This window comes from Enhydra lutris, unplaced genomic scaffold (assembly GCF_002288905.1).
Source record: "Enhydra lutris kenyoni isolate GAN:26980312 unplaced genomic scaffold, ASM228890v2 scaffoldscaffold53, whole genome shotgun sequence".
NCBI classification, from domain to species: Eukaryota; Metazoa; Chordata; class Mammalia; order Carnivora; family Mustelidae; genus Enhydra; species Enhydra lutris.
Window position 1 is genome coordinate 6,158,289 of NW_019154137.1, and position 21,980 is coordinate 6,180,268.

The following is a 21,980-nucleotide window of genomic DNA, read 5'->3' on the forward strand; positions in this document are numbered from 1 at the left end:
CTATTGTTTATTTAGAAAAAAGGTTACACTGGTAGAATTCAGTAGATAAAAAAATTTTCTTTTAAAAATGTCACTGTGAAACTTTTCCAGACGAAAGTTCAGCAATACAAAGCTTCTGTAGCTGTAGAATTAAAACACAATTAACTTTTGGTTTCCCCCCCGCCCCCAGATTTGTCTAACATAATTACAAGAAAAAATGGCAAGGGACAAGTGAGTGCTGGTACCTTTTTCTTTTTTAAACAGGTTTTAATGTTGTACATGTACTATATAAAATGATTCCTAAGCATTGCATAAGACACTGCTCCCACTTCGTTTTTAGTGACTTAATATTAAAAACAGGCCAAATAATAAATTAAAACTGAGTTTTAAAATGAGGTAAATTCAAAATGGTTCAATAATTGTTTATTTTCAGTTTCAAACAATAAAAAGGAAGCATTTCAGATTGAAAAAACAAAACAACAAAAAAAAAAAAAAAAAACTAAACCCAGGCAATATTTAGTTATTAACCTAAAGTGAAATTCTGTACACATGTAACCTTATTTGCTTGTTGGGAACTGTATGCAGCACATTGTGCTAAAAATATGGAACAGTTAACACTTTCAGCCATTTACTGAAAATAAACATATAGAAACTAAGCAACAAGTTAAATACAGTAATGCACAACTCAACAATTTTAAGTTTTCGGCATGGAGCAATAAAGCAGATAACTGAATAACTTAAGAAGATGCAAATGGGCCCTCTTGATTCATAATTCTCGGCAATCTACTCAGGAAAATTAATTTCTGGTCACAGCTGAACAATTTCATTCCAATCTCACCTGAAAGAAACAAAGTGATTATATTGATAGATAAGAAAGGAAGAAGAGAAGGAAGGACACAGGGAAAAGAAAGGGAAGGGGGGTATGGAAAGAAGGGGCAGAGAGAGGGAAGGAGAAACCAGGGAGGGAAGGAATGGAGGGGAGGAAAGAAGGAAAATAAGAAGGAAGGAAAGAAGGAAGATTTAAGAAACAAAGAAAAATCGATGAGTTCTATCAATAACAAAGGCTTGAATTAAGTCCCTAGATAAGAATGAAATATTTGTGTATTTCTCATCACTTCCCCCTCTCTCAGAAACCATTAAAGATAGGCATGCTAGGAGGAGTTTAAAAAAAAAAAAACACTGAATATTTTGTCTGTGAGAGAGGGAGAAGTTGGGGAGAGGAGGGAGGATAAAATGAAAGAGAAACAAGAAAATATTCCACAGGGGCAAGCAATAGCTTGTCAAACGTAAACAGAACACAGAGCAATGAAAAGGAACCAATTTTACATGATCAAAAAAAAAAAAAAAAAAGAAAAATGACATCACATTTTTCACAAGGACGATTTTAATAGTGACTTATATTAAGATGCAATGTCTGCTAAATTATAAAAATTGCTTTAAAAATATATTGACTTAATTATACTCATTTCCTTTCCTTTATGTACTGACATTTTCAAATACTGCATATTGAAATAAATTCAAAACATGATCATTACAACATGTGGCAAATAACTTCATATCTGCCTAACATTGTTCTCATTCAAATTTTAAACTAATGCTTAAAGCATTAAACTTTATTGATGAAAATACTACATTCACATATTTCATAAAACCAGAGCTAGAAGGGCCTTGGGAAGTAATCACACTTGCATGAAATGCTGGCAAATAATTTACACATCATTTCTATACAGCATTCTGTTCACACCATGTATAAACTTGACATTATCAATTATAACTGTGGATACACTAATGTTGAACTTACAATTTTAATACTTAAAAATCATTGTTCCTGTCCATCACTGATGAATGGATAAACAAAATGTGGTACACATTCATACAATGGAGCATTACGCAGTTATAAAAAGAAATGAAGTTCTGATACATGCTATAACATGGATGAACCTTGAAAACATGATGCTAAGTGAAAGAAGCCAGATACAAAAGGCCACATATTGCATGATTCCATTTTTATGAAATGTCCAAAACAGGTAAATCCATAGAAACAGAAAGTACATTAGTTGTTTCCAGGGGAGGGGAAGGAAAGAACTGGGAGTGACTGCTAATATGTATGGGGTCTCTTTTGGGGGTGATGGAAATGTTCTGGAATTAGTGGTGATGGCTATTAACATAGTGAATATAATTAAAAACCACTTTAAAATTGCAAATTTTGTTATGTAAATTTTATCTCAATTTTTTAAATCGCAAAAGCAAAAGAAAAAAGAAAGTGTTGCATAAAGAGTATCATGATTTCAGTATGGCCATAACTAGAATAAGAAATGGGGGTCTCAATCATGATGATGTCACAGTAGAATTACCGGGCAAGGGAACTTTTGCTGACATACTTAAGGGCACATTAAGGGACAAAACTGCTGTTGCCATTAAAACATGTAAAGATGATCTTTCCCAGGAACTGAAATTAAAATTTTTACAAGAAGCCAAAATCCTCAAGCAGTATCACCATCCCGATATTGTCAAACTTATAGGAGTTCGCACACAAATACAGCCTATCTATATCATTAAAAACTGGTTCCAGGAGGCGATTTCCTCTCCTTTCTGAGAAAGAAGGATGAACTATAACAGTTAGTGAAATTTTCATTGGATGCTGCTTCTGGATGGCGAATCTCGGGTAAAAATTGTATACACAGGGACCTTGCTGCAAGAAACTGCCTGGAGGTGAAAATAATGTTCTGAAAATCAGTGACTTTGGAATGTCTCGTCAAGAGGATGGTGGTGTGTATTCATCTTCTGACTTAAAGCAGATTCCCATTAAATGGACAGCACCAGAAGCTCTTAATTATGGGAGATATCGTTCTGAGAGTGACGCATGGAGCTTTGGCATCCTCCTCTGGGAGACCTTCAGCTTAGGGGTCTGTCCACACCCTGGAATGACAAATCAGCAGGCACAAGAGCAAGTGGAAAGAAGATACTGGATGTCAGTCTCTCAGCAGTGTCCAGAGCGTATTTACCAATACAGTGTTGAAGTGTTGGGATTACAAACTTGAAAACCGCCCCAACTTCAGTGAACTTCAGAAAGAACTGCCATCAAGAAGAAAAGTCATATAGTGATGAAACAGTGCCAAACTCAGCCTTCAGGACTCTATCTTCTAGCAGAGTAATATTTTCTTCTCATTAACAATGCGTTTATACCACATTACCTGGAACATTCTCCTAAGGTTATTGTTTTCTTAACTATTTTTTTAAATATGTGCTACTCTAATTTTTTAAAAATGTGCTATTTATTCTATAAATAAGAAAGCACAGGTGCTAAATCCAAGAGATAACACAGATCTTTTTCATACTTAGGACTGCTTAGTTTCACAGGGCTTCTACTTCAGGCTGGGTCAGAGCTGGCTGTCCTCCATCCTAGACATCTCTATCAGTGCTATCAACTGCACTGGTAATACTGTGCTTGCAGAAACAAGATTACCTTTAAAAACATCACCTTCTACTAGGTATTATCTGGCTGGGCAGGACATCCTGAGGTTTTCTTCCTCCCTCCCCCAACTGTCCCCCCTAGAAATTGGCCCTGTTGTATTAGTAAGGTTGCAATTTCCCTAGGTTCTACCGCACCCTCCTCCTGGGCATCAGAAAACTATGCACGAAATGCCCTTGAAGAGCATGCTCTCAGAGCTGAGGCAGCTAGTTTCAAATGATGTTACTTTATACAGAGCTGTGACAGCAAGAACCAAGTCTGAAAAGTAGAGTGGTCTGGAGAAAAGTACAGCTAGACCACTGATCAAAATAGAGAAGAAAAGCAAATATAAATTCAGTCTTCTTATCTAAGGTATGCCCTTATAAACACACACATATTCTAATTTTATGATCAAATTCACCAAAAAGATCCTAAGAAATGTTTCAATAGCACACAGATTCCTCATAAAGGAGCCCTCTTGATGGCAACAGAATTTTTTTTAGAGAAACTAGAAAACACAGGCCCAAAGAATTAATAAGATTGCTTTGGGCTAAGTGTCTTCACCTCAAAGGAGGCATCTGAGAATCGGATTCCCTTCATTTCCATCAGTTTCTGAAGTTATCAGGATTTTGTGATCCTATTACACACATACACACACACACACACACACACACACACACACACACACACACACAATAGAAAGGCATATATGGATGAAGCTGACAGTTAAAAAGTCAAATGAACATTTATGAAGAAGAAAGTAGATATAGGAGAAAGACATAGGGATAGCCATCTTAATTCCACTTTACTCCATCATTTACTCTCCTTATACTACTGCTACCTAGGAATTCTTATCATAGTAAACATACTTCCTGAGATGGTCCATGTAGATAAATGTAACAAAGAATTAAAACTGGGATTCTGTTGAACTCAATCTTAGCAAACCTACGGGTCCCTCTCAGGATAAAAGCATGAATAAGGGATAGTCATACTCCGGGATAAATGTGGCATGGGAGCCCTTTTCTAGGTGCTTATGCCTAAATCCTAATAACCAGCACAGCACCTAGTGAATATTTGGTCTACCCTAAGAGAGAGAAAGAAAACAAAAAATTCCTCCTATTCTGTCCAACTTTTTGGTAACCTATGAATATCAGTGCAAAGAATGCACACCCACTGAAGAGTATAAATGATGGAAATGAAGAGAAAAATAGTTTGTGTCTATCATTTCAATCTCCTAACAAAACTTTCAAATGCATTTAATGATTACTACATACAGACCTAAATGAAAGCAAAATAAACCCGCCCTCAAAAATATGCTGTAACACACAAAGCAACCTCTTCTTAAACAGGATACTACCAAATGCTATCAGTGAACTTTGAGGGCAAAAAAAAGTCCAGTGCTCTTTCTCATCAATCCCAAAGAGATATACATAATACTTCTGCACATAGCTCTCCCTGTAGAGTTAACTGAGTATCTGAAACATAGCAGGCAATAAAGAAAAATACCTGGTTGTTTGATTAAAAGGAAAGGATGAAGTTTCTGCCTTCAACAAGATCACAATCTAAGAAGAGGGATATGTAACATACCCATATATTACACAGGAATCTGTGACTGAGACTCTGTAGGCAAGCTGACATGCCCACATGTAAGCAATGGGAAACTAAGAAAGAAACTTAACACTCCCCCCCTCCACAACGGGTATTACCAGGACCTAGGACTGTGCTTCACCATGGTGACACATTCCTAAAATAAGCAATCTTTGAGCATGTAGGAGGTCAGTTTCCAAGTATGGACTGAAGAAAAAAGGTTCAGAACAGGAACTGCAAAATCAATGGTTTACAGAGGCTAGTATATAATGTAAACAAATGAAGTAAGCTGGGTGGGGACTGACTGAGGTAACTATTAAATAAAAAAAAGACCCATTCTCTATGTAAGGGGAGCAGCACCTAGGGTGCCCAGCTGATTGTTACCATGCAGAAATTGGACACAGAGTCGCCAGATGTTCCAATTCTTCAAGAGAAACTGAAATTTGGACTTTATCATATTGATTAAAACAAAGTTAAATATTATGTGAGGCCAAGAAAGTACATTTAACAAGCCACATTCTGCCCAGGGGCTGAGAGTTTGCCCTTGGGCAGAATGTGGTTTAAAGGATAAAAGAGTTAGGTTACACCTATGATACCGGAGGTAAGAGAAGGACCTGCAAAACAGATTAGGCCTCACTGGAGCGGAGGATTAGAACAGGAATGTAGTATACCACAAATACATATGGGTAGGATAGAGCTTAACTGCTAATGTTCTTTGAAATCAAGAATCAAAGTCCAAGAAGACTGAGCTTCTCAGTCTGGGAGCCAAGTCTCAGTACAGCATCTGGTTCACAAAAGGACTCTCAAAGGTTAGCTAAAACCTGACACTCACAGAGGACCACACATATCAAATTAAAATTGAGATGCTAATGGAACCTGGTTCAAAGAGAAAAATTTCAATTGGCAGGAGTTTTTAGAGATTAAACTAGGGGAAAAAGTTAAAGGCACAGAAACCAGTAGTGTTCAAGAGACTAACTCAAGGAGAGGAAAGATCAATTTGGACAAAAACATTACCAATAATAAGTAACAGAAGATTTAGAGAACAAGGAGAAAGGATTTTTCAACTAAAAATCATGAGATAGGAAAAGACAACAGAAGACTTTGGAAGCAATCTAATCTGGGTCACATTTATATATTATATTTTCTTATCTCTAATGTGATCATTTTAATTTTCCTGAAATCAGGGCAATATTTACAAATCAATGTCATTTCCCTATCCACTCTGCTCAAAAAAAAAAAAAAGTTCTAGAAACCAACAGTGGATCTTACAATTAATAACATCTCAGAATCATGGAAATGTGACACTATGCGGCAGCTCTCTTTTATGTAGAATGTAAAATAACTTAAAAAGGGAGCAGCAGATTTGAAGTAGCCTAAAAGTAAATGGTGCCAATCAGAAATGATGAGATTTCTAAAGGATCAAGAAGAACAAGAGAAAGACCTGACCAATCCTAGAATGTACCCAAATAGAAGGAGGCAGCCAGAACAGCCAGAAGAAGGAAAAATCAACCAGAGCCTCAAAAAAATTAAGAGTCTACCCAAGGATAAAGTACAGGATGTGGTTGTCAGGAAAAAATTTAACAGTATGAACATCAAGCCAAATATATCTGAAAAGGATATCTGAATTGAGAAGGTTTGCTACAAGACCACTAATCTAACATTTAATACCCAAACCAGTCTTTTCATGCCTTTGGTCCTGAAAGCTTATCAGAAGAGGTAAAATACAAATCCATGGCCCATGTGAATAAGAACTCAAAAGAAATCTGTAGTAAAACCTTCACATACCAAAGAATAATATTTAGGTACTAAGTAAAGAGAGAATATATAAAATCATAGTGAAAGTGGTCTGTCACAATGGTTGACCCATTCCTAATGAAGATGTAAGTAGTAGGTTTTTTGCTTTCTTTAATAAGGAGACCATGTGAAAGCAAGAAGTAAAAAGCAAAATGCCAAAATAAAAGAAAGTAAAGTGAAGAATAAAAAAAGGAGATGAAGAGTTTATAGTTTGCTAGGGAAGGCAGCTAGTTTGCTAGATCTGAGGAATGGGCAATCTTTCTAAAGGTTTTCAAGAAAACCTACTCAATTCTAAGTGTTCTCTCATAATTCTCATTTAGCCTATTCTACTACTTAGATAACAAGCAGAGAATAACAAAACTGAAAAGGCACACACCACTTGTTAGGATGTTACCCAGGTGGCCTGTTCTGCAGCCAAAATAAATGGGACAAAATCCATACCCTAAAACTCATACCCTTACACAAAATGGGCTCTCACGCATTTCTGACTCTTAATTTAAACAACTGTAAATAGCCTTAGTTATCTCTCTGGTTTCATAAAAAGCAGCAGGAAATAATATTAGGGGGAGGGTGGAGACAGCAAGTATACTTTATATAGTATATAGAGGTGAATATAAAGTATACTTTATATCATTAAGAAATGATAGCTAATAAGGAAGCAAGAAAATGGGCTATAAAAGAGTTGACAACTTCAAATACAGCCATCTCAATTAAATGTAGAGGGTAAATCATCCTATAAACCTCAATAATCCTAAAGCATCACCAAACAAGAGCTATTCAGATGATGATCTGAGTACTCAAAAAAACTATCTTAAGTTCTGAACACTCTCTTCACTAAAAGTGAACTACTGTACACAATTTATTTAAGATGGTTAGACACTTTAAATCTCATACAAGGCAGAATTACCTTGAAAACGAAGTTGCATATTTTAAATTCCAGAACGAAAAGCACAGACCATATTTTCAGGCCTTGCAAAACATGGCCTGTGGTAGCAAATGAGGCATAAAAACTTAGAACAAAAATTTCTTGATAACACATTTGCAGGAAAAGGCAAAAAGAGGAACAGAGATCACTAAAGGGCAAGAAAACCTATGTTGTGAATACTGGCTCTGTCAGCTAATACCTCTGCTAGCCTCTTCAACTTAAGCCCTCAGAGTCTCAGGTCCTTCACCTGTAAAGTGCAGATATCAGCACCACCCACAAGGCTATAAGTACTTTAAAAAAAAAAAGGTGATTAATTATCCAGAGAAGTTGGAAATGAGTGGTGAAGAGAAAGCCAGATGTTCTTAAATACATCTTGGTGCTAAAAAAACACAAACAAACAAAACAAACAAACAAACAAACAAAAAACCCCTGCATGGCTAATCAGCAAGCTTAAGATGAAAGCAGCTTAAAAATAACTGTGAATCTTGTTTTGCATCTGTACCTGAAGACCTGGTCATTAAGAGTTAGGTGCAAAATTCAAGTTGCATCTTGCAAAATGTATCTAGTTTCTTCAACATTATCAGACCTTGTTTCATATTTCTATCTTTAAATGAAAGGAGGTGAGAAAACACTCACCTTGATTGAAAGTCTTCATTATCTGTGCTTGTCCGAGGACTTATGAGTAGATGACAAATTAAGGGAAAACAACTTTGAAAAAAAAAAAAGGAATGGTGTCTCAATTTTTAGTGCAGTCCTTCAGTTTGCAGGCCTAATTGGCTCTGACCAGCCTGGTAGCCTCAACTTCCACCAGCTCTGCTCATCTGCTGCATCATCTTGCCCTTCTAATTCCCATGCCCCCGGCCCAAGGGACTCCCTGTTCCCTTTCTTCCTCTCAGTAGTAATACAACCAGAGAGAATTGAAATCCCCTGACGGCATAAAACAACCTCACAGTCACCACAGAAGTTTAAAAAAAAAAAAATGCATCAAGTCTCCCACTTCCGCATTTCGTACATTTGAGAGGGTTAATTGAAGAGACTATTTAAAAGCTAATAAGCCCTTAAACTTTATTCAGACTACATACTACAAGGGTACAATTCTAAACATGACCAGTATCAAAGCTTTCCATTATACTGATTAAAAACTCCAATAAGATGAAAAGGATATTGTTTCTTCTCTTCCTTTCCTCCTGAACTGTCCCGTTTCTCTTTCTTTTCTATCTTTTCTTTATCATGCCTGGACTCCTATAAGGAATGGTGGAATTAGTTTGGGAAGGGAAAACCAAATATAAAAATCAGCTCCAAATCCCTTTTTATCACCCACCAGTCATACATTTTTCTTCAAAAACATATTTAATGATGCCAAAAGCACAAGCAACAAAAGAAAAAAATTGGACTTCGTCAAAAACAAAAACTTTCATGCATCAAAGAACACTAGCAAGAAAGTGAAAATACAATGTACAGAATGGGGGAAAATATTTGCAAATCATACATCTCATATAGGTCTAGTATCTAGACTATATAAAGAAGTCTTACAACAGAGCAACAAAAAGACAGACAATCCAATTTAAAAATGGCCACAGCATCTAAACAGATTTCTCCCAAGAAGATATACAAATGGCCAACAAACACATGAAAAGATGCTCAACATCATTAGTCATTAAGGAAATGCAAAACAAAACCACAATGAGATACCACTTCACACCCACTAGGATGGCTATAATAAAAAAAAATTTAATAAAAATTAAAAAAAAACAGAAAATAACAAGCGTTGGCAATGATTTAGAGAAACTGGCACCCTCATACATTGCTGGTAAAATAGAAGCAGTCCAGCTACCGTGGAAAAGTTTGTTGGTTCCTCAAAAAGTTAAACATAGCATTACCATATAACCCAGAAATTCCACTCCTGGGTATACGCACAAGAGAACTAAAAACAGGTCTTCAAACAAACACTTCAGAGCAGCACATGAACATTCATAGCAGCACTATTCACAACAGCCAAAGGGAAACAACAAAAAAGTCCCATCAACTGAAAAATGGATGAATAAATGTGGTATATGCATATAATGGAATATTATTCAGCCATAAAAAGAAATGGAAGTACTGATACATGCTACGGCATGGAAGAATCTCAAAATATTATGCTAAATGAAAGAAGTCAGACACAAAAGGCCACATTATTATGTGATTCCATTTACATAAAATATCCAAAACCGGTAAGCCCATAGAGACAGAAAGCAAATTAGTAGCTGACAGGAGCTAAAAGGAGAGGGAAATGGGGAATGACTGCTTAATGGGTATGGGGTTTCTCTCTGGGGTGATGACAATGTTTTGGAACTTGATAGACATAATGATTGCACAACACTGTAAATATACTAAATGCCACGGAATCGTACATTTTACAATGGCTATTTTTATGTTATGTTAATTTTACCTCAATTTAAAAACACTTATTTAAAAGGAGCAGCATCACTTTTAAAACATACAGAAATTTTTTTTTTTAAGTAGGCTCCATGCCCAGGATAGAGCCCAAGGCAGGGCTTGAATTCACAACCCTGAGATCAAGACCTGAGCTGAGATCAAGAGTCGGAAGCTTAACCGACTGAGCCACCCCGGCGCCCCAAAGCACTGAGAAATTTTAAAATGATTACCTTATAATTTTCCAAAACTGCTTTTAAGAACTATGACTATGTATATACAATAATGCTTTTGAAACACTTTATACCTTAGTAGTAATGACTTGCCTACTTTATGGCAGATGCATGAAATGTATTATGAATATCATCCATGAGTCTCTAAGAAAATGCACATTATACTTAGTTTGAAAATCAAATACTAGTTACAAACACACAAGTTTATTAGGAGAAAATGTTATAAAATGTTTTAAAAATCACAATTAATAAAGACTTTATGACAATGTAATGATCAGGGAGAAAGAGTACACATGACCATATTTTAATCTTATGAATGTAAAGAAACCAAAACACTGCTGGCGAGGAGGAATAAAAGAAAACACAAAAAGAAAGGGTAAAGGGTAAAGCTCAATGAATAGAAGCAGGTGGGGGTGGAATGGAGAGAAAAGGAATTTCAGAGATAAACTAATTCTACTCCCCGTAATTTGGGACCCAATTGGCTGGAATTCCCCCCAGATAACCCTCCCCCACTGCCTCCTCTTCCCACCCTCAAATAATTAAGCAAAGACTATTTGATTATCAAATTAACTCAATATTTGCTAAATACTCAAGAGTCAATTTTTAAGAAAAAGCCTTTTGTTCTACTGTTTCCCTAATTTACCTTTTTGCCACCGGAGGAGATTTTATCCATCTTTTCAGATTTAAAAGAATCGCCACCTTTTTCTTTGCCTGAAGATTTTGACTTATTTTTTTCCTTGTCTTTCTCATTTGGATAAGGAGACTCACATGGACTTTCACTTTTGTGTTTTGAAACCCCCACTAAAAGTATAAAAGAAAATCATGAAAGCCTTTTCCAGTTCAGTTTGACGACAGCTTTGAAAGCATTAATAAATCTACCTACTTGTTCCATTTTCCTCTTTTCGCCTCTTGGCTAAGTCTGGTGGCACTTCCCGGTCATTGTTTGAATGATCCTAGAACCAAGAATTGTGAACTACATTGATCAAGAGTTTATGTTTTTGTTTTAAAATACTACTTTTATACAAGGGCACAGCTAACTAGCATTGGAGAGTATTGTCAGTCCTTTCACATTGCAAAATGACAAGAAAGACAAGCAGAGCTGGTAGAGATTGTTAGGCTGAATGAAGATCCTTACTACTGTAGAAGATTCAATTCAAACACATTTTAGGGTGAAAATACCAGTTAAAACACCAAATAACAGCCTGCCATGCAACAACCTAGTACTTTAAAAAAGGCAAAAACACACTATCATACACAATATAATGACTTTCCAAACTAGTTTTTAAAAAATTACAAACCCTTTTCCGTTCTTTCCTGTCCTTTTCATCTTTTTTCTCTCTTTCTCTGGATCTTTCCCTCGACTTGTCCAAGTCTTTCTTGTCCATTTCTCTCTCCTTACTCTTGGACAGTGGTGGAGGAGTATGATTAATGTAGAGCTGTTAAATTAAGGCAATATTACTAAAGATTATTAGTTTTCCAGTATCGGCATCATCTGCTTGATTCTTTATTTAATGAAAAGACAATTGGTAGTTAGACCCAAAGTCAAAACTGGTCAGCTGTCTGGATTACAAGAGGTGAAATAAAAGCATGGCACAAATTATGCAAAGACTTCAATTCTTGGCCTTACAAAAATTTTCATTTAAACTCAACCAGTTCATTCGGTCTTGAATGAGACTGAGACTTACTGGAGGCTTTTATAACTCTATTGTAAAGATCTGTAAACACCACTATAGGAGTCCATATGTGAAAAATAATGACTGAACTCTCTTACTGTTAAAAAAAAAAAAAAAGATACAAACCTCTACACAATCAGGAAAATTTTAAATAGTTTTACCATCCACTTACAAGGCAACTGATGACAGTGAGCCAAAGTATAAAATAAAACCTCACCACGACTTTACTAATAAGTCTTCTTTGCCTCAGCATATACCATGCATACATTATCCTAAATTTTTTTTGTAAATATAAAGGCTGCATATTCTCTACTTCTGAAAGCACTCCAATTTCTACCAAATAATCACAATGGACTGCAAAATTTGTCTCACTGGTTCTAAGGAGCTCAGAAAACCATTTGGTCACCTGAGGATGATTAAAAATAAAAACTCAGAGACTGAAAAATGATGAACTGATATCTGCCTATTGTTTCAAAAGGCCCACAGACAATAAACAGCCAAATATCAAGGATGTGCTACCTAAATAATTAAGAGACAACCTTAATAACTTACGCAAGTTGTAAATATGGAAATCTAGTATAAAAGAAAACATTAAGGAAGTAATCAGATACCTATCCTTACAGGATTTATAACTGTGCTACAAGCTTATGTTCAATTTAAGACATTACAAGTAATAGGCAGCAGAATATGAAATATAACTCATTACATTAACTACACAATCCTAGATATACCTTAGGAATGAAAACAAATAGTGAGTCAAAAGCCAAATAGTTTTACATGAGGAAATCCTTTGTATTCAAAGGAATACATTTAAAAAAGACCATCAGTTTGAAAATTAAAGAAACACTTATTTTTTAACACCATCAAATATTTTCAATTCAGTTGGCTGAGAAATACTGCCATAGCAATGCAGAAGTAGATTCTTTAAAATGTCAATGTTTAAAAGTTGATGATCAACTGAAATAGACAAAATGTTTATTAACAACAAAGAGCAAAAGAATGAGAAACAGTCATAAAAGTGCTCGTCCAAATAGTACTCTTGCTGGGTTAATGCCCTATACAACACTTCAAGATTTTCTAATTGTGAGGTTTATTTATATCTTAAGTTAATATTACTTATGAAACTGATAAGACAAAAGAAATAATATATTCCTACAATACGCAAAGATTTCTCTAAGGGAAGTACTGCTTAATTCTCCTGATAAAAGAAAAAAGGGGGTGTGATTACAAATAAGTACACACAAGCATACGCATGCACACACGTGCACATGCACACACACAGTACTCAAGAATGAAGTTTTTAATTGTGCCTAACTTGAATTCTGTATTGCAAGGAATTGAGAAACTTATATATTCTTACTTTAGAAATGTACCTAATTCTATTCATTCTTCCTACCTTTCTAAGAATAGTTCTGATCACAAGACTCTTCCACAGTAACGTGCAATCTCTCACTGCCTACAGAATAAAATGCATACTCCTTAGCTTAGGTACTTCCAACCTCTTCACAATCTTTGTACAATTATATCCTACTATGGGGCAACCCAATGCACTCTATGCTGTGGCTACCACTGACTGGCTCCCTAACACTATCCTTTCCAGCAGTTCTCTTCACCAGAATAGTCACTCACATCTCTCTTAATCTCTTAAAATCCTACTAGCTTTCAAAGACAGCTCAAAAGCCATCAGCACTTCAATTGTCTCTGAACTCTGCAACTCACTTTCAACTCACTTTCTGGTGCATTCCTATATTTATTATTTTATATTAACCTTTTTTTTGTGACAGGCATTTTCTATTAATTTCATGTCACTTATATTTGTCCATAACAGTTTCCAGTATGGCATGGAAGCTTGTTTTTTCTACTTTAACACACTTCCTAGTGCCTTATACACAACCGAGTACTCAATACACGTTTGCCAAACAAAATGAATGATTTGTTAAATTGATCGGCATATAATGTTGATGGATTTTGCTTTTGATTTGCTTTTATTCTTAACATTGGGATCAATAAGTCCAAAAACATGACTGATTTTCAAAATCTGTTAACACTACTATACCGACTTTATTAAAGCTACAGTATATAAAGATGGTCTCACTTGTAGGTTTCCATTTGATTGTAAATCCTTGTTTTAAGATGATGAACAGAATTAAAACCTGAATTGTTTCAAGTGGTCACTGTTGCTCTCCTCAATTACAGAGAGGCATGGGTAAAGGAAAATGCTTTTCACACTTCCTTCATCAAATGTAGCTTCTAGGTTTGCTAGTTGAATACATGAGTGACCAAACTGGAAATACGCCAATTGGAAATTGGGGGTGGAAGGCACACAGACAGAAAAGATTTGGATATTAAGCTAGATTTTTCTCCCGTTAACAAATCCCACTTGAAAGGCTAAATCTACGTATTACTTTTACCATGGATTAGAAAGTGAAAATAATAATGTAATAAAAAAAAGATCCCAGGGAAAAAGCATTAACTAAAAAATTAAAGCATAGAAACAATTTTATATGTACAATTGACAACAGAACATGAAAAAAAATAGACACAGATCATTCAAATCCTCTAAAAAGTAAAAGCTACCCCAGAAACAGTGAGGGATATAGATTGTCAATTTTAAAGATCACTCAAAGTCTGGTAATGTTTTTTTTCCTAAGACATTCATATGCTATTGAACCTTCCTAGACATATAAAAATGCAGACCAGTAATCTGTGGATACTTTACCAAACTCCAAAGGCTTAAGAGTTCATTTCAAATAGTTGTAACACCTAATCATATCACCGAGTTAACTATACTGAGCCCTAAGGATCTGAAAAGTGGTATGAATCACATGATTTTTACAAGTGCATTCAGTGCCATTTTCAAAAATTTCTGGCTGAATGTGGAATAAGTCTACTGAATTTTAAATACCAGAAAATCACTATCTTTTTTCAAAGGGGGAATAAAGAGACTGACTTAAAACATTATAATTTTAAAAACAAGGCAAACACACTAAAGGAGTTAGGAACCCGTTCCAACTACTGCTGAAATGGGTGCTAAGAATCAAGGGACCACGGCGCCTGGGTGGCTCAGTGGGTTAAAGCCTCTGCCTTTGGCTTAGGTCATGATCCCAGGGTCCTGAGATGGAGCCCTGCATCAGGCTTTCTACTCAGCAGGGAGCCTGCTTCCTCCTCTCTCTGACTGTCTCTCTGCCTACTTGTGATCTTTGTCTGTCAAATAAATAAATAAAATCTTAAAAAAAAAAAAGAATCAAGGAACCATACATTTTTTTGCAATTTTTTTTTTCATTCTGGTAAGAATACTTGAGGAACCTTAATTTCAGTCCAAGTTTTGGTACTACAAACAAGTTATGTGCCACTGGGAAAAGATCAAGAACTTTTTTAGTTTCTTATTTGTCCAAAAGACACTACCCTCCTGCCCTATCTACCTCACAGCACTGTTACGAGCATGAAATGAAATAACGTGTTTATCTCACATGTTTTATTTTCAAAAGGCTTTCACAAATGTAAGAAACCATAATTTCCATCACTGATGAGAAATTCCAGTTAACTGTAACAGCAGGTTTCAAACTGCTTCAAAGTATGTTTCAGGAAATAAATACTCCCCAGGTAACATTGTTAACCCATGAATTTAAAATAGCCCATACAAGCCACTGATGTTTAAAACTGACATACACAATCCCAAACTGGTTATGAAAACCAACTGTATTGCAATACATACTTAATTTAGCCAATAAAAAGTTTTACTTTAAAAGAAAGCATTCACACAGTACAGCTAATACTCTTTTGATTAATACAGTATATTCTAAAAACAATGCTACAATTCCAGGACAAAGGCACATTAGCTAACCTAAACTATTGAAAAATTAGTGCTTATTGCCCAATATCCACAGACATTTCATTATAAAACTACAGATCTAAAAGCAGTTTGTAATGTCAACTGCCTTCGTTTCAAAATTTCATTTTGTATTGGTTCACCAGGAAGAGATAATACTTAGCAGATATAAGAGGAGGCAAAGTAGAAAATCAAAGTGAAAGAAGGTACAAATTTCATAATAAGTAGACAAAATAACATGAACAATGGACAATTCAACTACAATAATGAGGTGAACTCTGTAATAAGATACACAAACTGCACATTATTTTTAGAAGAAGAATACTCAAGAAAGTAGAGTAATAGGCAAGAATTAATACTGGCATGTAAACACGATCATCAAGTTGAGTATTCCCCGCCAAGAGAATGATTAGTTGACATTAACCCGATTTCTTAATATTCTGCTACAACTACCAAAAAGGTAGCTCAGCAGAGGCAAGAGAAAGAGTTTTATGGATTGAGATGGGCTCAGTTTTTAGAACAGTATGTGAATGCATCAAATTTCTTTTCTGGTCTTTTGGGTTGTCTAAAAAAGTCAGAAAACAACCTGACAGATTTGTTTCGAGAAATTAAATAAGCTTACTCCCCAAAACAAACCAACAGCCCCTTCCCCAAACCTTAAACTTATTTCCAGATTTTGAAGCATAAAAAGATAATGCATTACACAGCAAGCAAAGAGAGATTATAGAAATATTGCCACATTACACGCATTTGGTAACAATCTCCTTAAAAGGGACCGCTGTCATCCATTGTTTCAGTTTGTGATAGGTATTTTAAAGGTTATTCACTAGCTTACTGAATTTACTAGGGTGAAGGTATCTATTAAATAAATGAAGAATTTTTTTTTTGTTTTACTTAGGCATGATGATTTTAAAAGACTCAAACCTTTGCTGAAGACTCCTTGAGTTCGATGAGACTGTCCTGTAGAAAATGAATGGAGATGACAGGTGAGCTGGCATAGTTCTCAGAACCCAGAGGAACTTTGGGAAGTATGGCTGTAACCTGGAAATAAACCAGCTACTTCTTGTGAGGATAAATCTTGTGATGTCAATTATTATATGAATATCAACAACAGAAAACAAAAGCAAAACCATGTAATGGAACTGTAATGTTAAAAAAACTAAATTATATGTACTCAACGTAACAAATAAAAATCTCTGTGCTCATAATTTAAAGATAAATGTCAATGCCACATTTTTCATAACACAGTACTTAGGCTATAAGTAATGTTAAGAGGCTTTAGAAAGCAAAACACTTTTTTCCCTCCACAGAAAGTTTAAAACAGTGGAGGTCACTGTGGAAGAACATTATCTTACATTTTCATAGTTGTTCTTTAATTGGGAGGTTTCAAATTTTACTTATGACTCTACCATAAATATACATGTTTAATCCTAGCCAAAAGACTTAGTGGCATTATATTAACAAGAAAACAAAATGTATTCTCTACAAGAGTAGTCACTTTTTTGCAAAGTGCCTCTGATGGTGAATCTCATGCCTCCCACAAAAAAAGCACTTTAAAAAAAGAAAGAAAGAAAAAGAAATCAATTACGGTATTTCACCACAGTGCTCTTGATGAAGAATTAGTTAACTTACAGTTTTAAAAGTTCAACGTACTGCAAATTCAAAGATTCCATGAAATTAGATGACTTTAGAATTAAAATTAAATATGGAGCAAGGAATGGCTACCCTGAGTCTTCAAGAAGGCTACACCCACGATTTTGTGCTGCAGTTGAATGCCTGGGGTTTCTCTTTGCTGGGTGGTAGGATTGGATGCCACATCTGCTTTTATCGTAACGCAAGGTTCAACTTGTTGGGAACCCAATGGGTATAAACAAACCTCCAAGGGAAGATACAACAGAAGCTGCATGCTCACTGAATATACACAACTACAGGAGAACTGATCACCAAGGAGACTTTAAAATGGAACGCCTTTCAAGATTCCTTCTTAGAAGGCACACATCGGTATGATGCTCATCAAGAAGCTTGATGAATTCAGAGGTATCTTGTTTATCCTGTATCATCCAGGAAGTCTTCAGTGCTATATATTCTTCAATATTTATGCTGAAAAATAGGCTTCATTCTGCTGAAAAGATTCATTTGCTTGTAGCTACCATTGCACTCCAAAAAAGACTGCTTAAAGCAGTGAGGCACTTCTGGGTAAAATTTTTCTTGCACTTTGAAACACTACAAAATTAGTGCTAGGTCCTTGAAGTTTTAATATTTTTATAATAAAAATACTCAATAGGAAAAAATATCAGTCCACCAATATGTAAAAAATTCATTTTCTAATGCAATATAAAACCTCCAGTGGCTCCAGTGAATACTTGGCACAAGACTTGAAGGAAGTCAGGACACGTATTCCAACCAGGTGAGCCTAACATGGACGCTGCCTTCCTCAGGCTATACTAACCTTTACTGTTGAGGAATGTGATGGAGAAGGGTGGGTATCAATTTTGCGGCGTTTTTGTTCTGTTGGTACAAAAACAAATGGTCACAGTAAGATAGTGTTCTACTTTTCCAAGCACTTAAAAAAAAAACCACCATTTAAAAAATCACCTTTAAGGTCAACAAGTATCCGCTCCCCCCACCAAGTAAAGTCCCTAGATAACTTGCCAAAACAAGGAGACAAGAACCAACTATACATTAACAAGAACCAAAAGTAAACAAATATAAATAAAGGCAAACTTGCCCCTTTCAGGCTCTGCAACATCTGATCGGGGAACAGGTGACTTCAAGGACCCAGAAACTGGTGTTTTTTCTCCTCCTTTAACATTTTCCTTTGATTTCATTTCCTTTGCTATATCTCTTTCTCTGGATGGCTCCTTCTCTCTTTCCTTTTCTTGAATCGATTTTGATTCTACATTGGGGACAGTGGTTTTGAATTTCTCATCTTTGGCTTTTTCTTCCTTCTTGAATTTTTCTTTCTCTTTGTCAGACTTAGGTGTTCTTTCCTTCGTCTCTCTTGCTTTTTCGTCTTTGTTTGGCCGCTCTTCCTTCGGTTTTTCTTTACCATCTTTACCAAGTACCCTGGCCTCTGGAGTAGTAGCTGGAGTCTTTTCTTTTTTCTCTTTTTCTTTCTCTTTCCCTTTTTCTTTGTCATTTTCTTTAACAGCTTTGCTGCTTAAGAATAAAAACATGAGATTTTAAGACAAACTGTCATAAAACATAGTCCATGTTACAAATTAGAAAGGGTTTCTTACCGACTTCGAAAATACTAGAAGAGTAGCCCTTTGAAAACTAAAGGACTTTAAAGACAAGTGAAAAGAAAGTACTACTTTTTTTTATTTTTAGGAAATACTTCTTTATTCAGTAAATAATAAATGACCAAATTCATGAACAGCAGATTAAAAAAGAATGATTAAAATGATGTCAGGCCATTTTCCATATGTTCATAACCTCTGAGGATTACTAGGTCACAACCAAAAATTATCCCACAAGCCGACCAAGGGTGCTAATATCAGAAGCAGGATTACTTGGCTGGATGGATCACTGGTCGAAATCAGTGTAGGCGTCTCTTATGTTCATTATCCTTACCCAGAATGCCCACGGCAAGCACTCAATCCTAAAATGTATTTCTAACTTCACCACTTACCTTCACCTGCGTAACTCAGCAGGGGAAACAATGTCAGTCTCAGCATTATATAAAACATAAGGAGGGCAGTTAAGCGCATCATCAAATTAGGGGTACATATAAAATTTCAAGGTCCAACATAAATGACTTTCATAGTATTCAAATACCAGCCTCTTTCATTCATGTCTAATGAGGTTAATCATATATGAATTCAGAATTCTGACATACAGTCAGTGTCCCTACCTGTTAGAGCTACTGTTTCCATTGCTTGAATTCCCTTTCGGTGTGGCACTAGAAGCTTTATTAACAGCTTTCACACCACACTGAGATCTCTCCCTTGATTTATCTGAAATAAAGTAAAGTTTTATTTGACAAGCCCCTAAATGTAAATAAACTACAATTTCACAGCAAAACGATTAGAGATTAATTAGAAAGAAACAAAGGGCTAATTTCTTCTTGACAGTTATATACTTCTACCTAAGGAATAAACTATAATACTAGCCAGCATTTTATTTGTCATGTGATATAAAACATCTTAGGTTTGTTGAAACAAAGCATATTTACTTATAAATTTCTACAAATAAGCGTACCAGTCTCCTCAGTACTGCTTTCATCCGACTTAGATGCACTTCCTATCGACGATGAAGAAGGCCCACCACCAGGCCCATTTTGTACACTGGCAACTGCATTCCTCGGAGGGGGGTCTTTGTGATGAAACTCATTTTCAGGTATCATGTATGACTTTCTACTTTTCAACTGCCCAGAGTAGCTGAAAGTCGCACAAAGTGTTTAAATATACAAATACAAATCAAAAGCACAAACTGGAGTTTAAAAGAATAAAACTAGCAAGTTATTCACTCTGCTACTTCATTTCAGAGAATAAAAAAATACTAATTTTCAATAAGTTTCTGAAGGTCTTTACAGAGAGCCCCAGGTGCTTTCTTAAAAAATAAAAGTTTCAATGTAAACTAATCCTTAAACTAAGATGTCTTTTTTCCACTACTGAAGATCCAAAACTCAACTGACGATAAAATTACATTTCCTCCAAACCAAGACATATTGTATATGACTTTTGAAACTATCATCCAGTATAGACCGGAAGCTGATAATCAGAAGTGACAACTCTCACCAGCCTGTGGGAACATGATCGCATAATCTCCCATAATCTCCTGAAGTAAGGCAGAAGATAAACTTCAACACTGTAAAACATTTTAGAGTCTTCAGAATCCTTCTGTCATCTAGTCTCATAAATCACATTAAAGTATAATTGTGTTACCCCATAGCCAATGCATATAGATCTGGCCTCTTCTCTTTTTCTTCTTGGCAGATTTTATGCACTCTTCTTTCCAAAGCCTGACCCAAATTCAAAACTTTTGGGTACCAAGGAAGTATTTTTGTTAGCACAATCAAGATATTCCTGATGTGAGTATATTCGCCTGTTTCAAGGCAATGTACGGATGCCTACAACAAACATTTTAAGATCTATTATTATAAAAGTAAGTATAAAGAGAAAAACAACCTTTAAGAAACATAATTTTTTTTACCTTGGTTAGTTTGTAATGCCATTTATGTACAACATGTCGAAAATTTTCATAGTCTAACTGGTCAGCTTTATTTCCACCATCAAATCCAGTGGCCCGCAATATAGTTAGGAATCCTGGATAATTTCCACATTCCTTGAAAATAAAAGGGGGTTGTTAAAGAAAAATTCTGCTCCTAAACTAGCAGAAGGTAAAAACTTAAGTGGACTAGATTAATGATTCCACACAAAAACAAGATGTATATTTGAATGACAGGTAGTTTTCACAGAAAAGTTCAGTTTATTTAATGGTATGAATTTGCAATGTCAGTTTGAGATAGATTTTTTTTATATCTATCACCTTTTAATAATGAATGAATGATGTTTAAATTTTAAACACTGTTTTACAACTGAATCTTAAACTCCGCTTCCCTTTCAGAACTGAACAACCTAAAGATTACATGGGTAAAATGTAAGGGTGTTTATTAACCATACCTTTTCATACGTGGCTCTGTCACTATGCCACCTGGTCACAGTCTCTAACATGCAGCAAAGAAATCTCCCATATCGACTAGCTTCATTTTCGGTACAGCTTGCAACTGTGTAAATTATATCAGAGAAAACCTACAGGAAGAATGTTTGAAAAATAAAAACAAATCAAGGTCAAAATTAGTTCAAAATAGTAAAACATTGTTATAGCAAATCATAGTAAATTAAACAGGTTAGTTTAGTCAAAATGTATCTTCCCTTTCTATAGTCACAATTCCAGAAACCTTTAGAGATTTTGGCCTTTGTGAGGAAATAGCACATTCATAAAGCAACAACAAACTTTTATTTTAAAAAAACTGATTTACAATGACAGTGGAAAAAACTATCATTATTATTACAACACAACTTCTTCAACGAAGACTTAGCCATAGATATTACTGGAGTTAGGAGGACAGTAAGCAGAGACGAGGCTGACA

General features: G+C 35.4%; 1 protein-coding gene and 1 pseudogene across 2 annotated transcripts in view; one reads left to right on the forward strand and one right to left on the reverse strand.

Annotated features, from left to right (window-relative positions):
* Window positions 1-1,311: 1,311 nt before the first annotated feature.
* Window positions 1,312-21,980, reverse strand: part of LOC111157205 (THO complex 2) — a 113,308-nt gene continuing 92,639 nt past the window's right edge. The window contains exons 26-39 of one of the 2 annotated variants that reach the window (XM_022518497.1): window positions 21,511-21,639; window positions 21,041-21,172; window positions 20,773-20,957; window positions 20,087-20,265; window positions 19,740-19,842; window positions 18,615-19,045; window positions 18,336-18,394; window positions 16,811-16,846; window positions 11,683-11,820; window positions 11,268-11,337; window positions 11,028-11,185; window positions 8,902-8,978; window positions 8,373-8,418; window positions 1,312-2,898 (exon numbers count right to left, since the gene is read on the reverse strand). In XM_022518497.1, the coding sequence (XP_022374205.1) occupies window positions 8,391-8,418; window positions 8,902-8,978; window positions 11,028-11,185; window positions 11,268-11,337; window positions 11,683-11,820; window positions 16,811-16,846; window positions 18,336-18,394; window positions 18,615-19,045; window positions 19,740-19,842; window positions 20,087-20,265; window positions 20,773-20,957; window positions 21,041-21,172; window positions 21,511-21,639 (1,725 nt within the window). In that variant the 3' untranslated portion in view covers window positions 1,312-2,898; window positions 8,373-8,390. Of the gene's footprint in view, window positions 2,899-8,372; window positions 8,419-8,849; window positions 8,979-11,027; window positions 11,186-11,267; window positions 11,338-11,682; window positions 11,821-16,810; window positions 16,847-18,335; window positions 18,395-18,614; window positions 19,046-19,739; window positions 19,843-20,086; window positions 20,266-20,772; window positions 20,958-21,040; window positions 21,173-21,510; window positions 21,640-21,980 lie in introns of those variants that run through there. The other variant, XM_022518496.1, reaches the window with a different exon arrangement.
* LOC111157207 lies at window positions 2,259-4,085 on the forward strand (annotated as a pseudogene).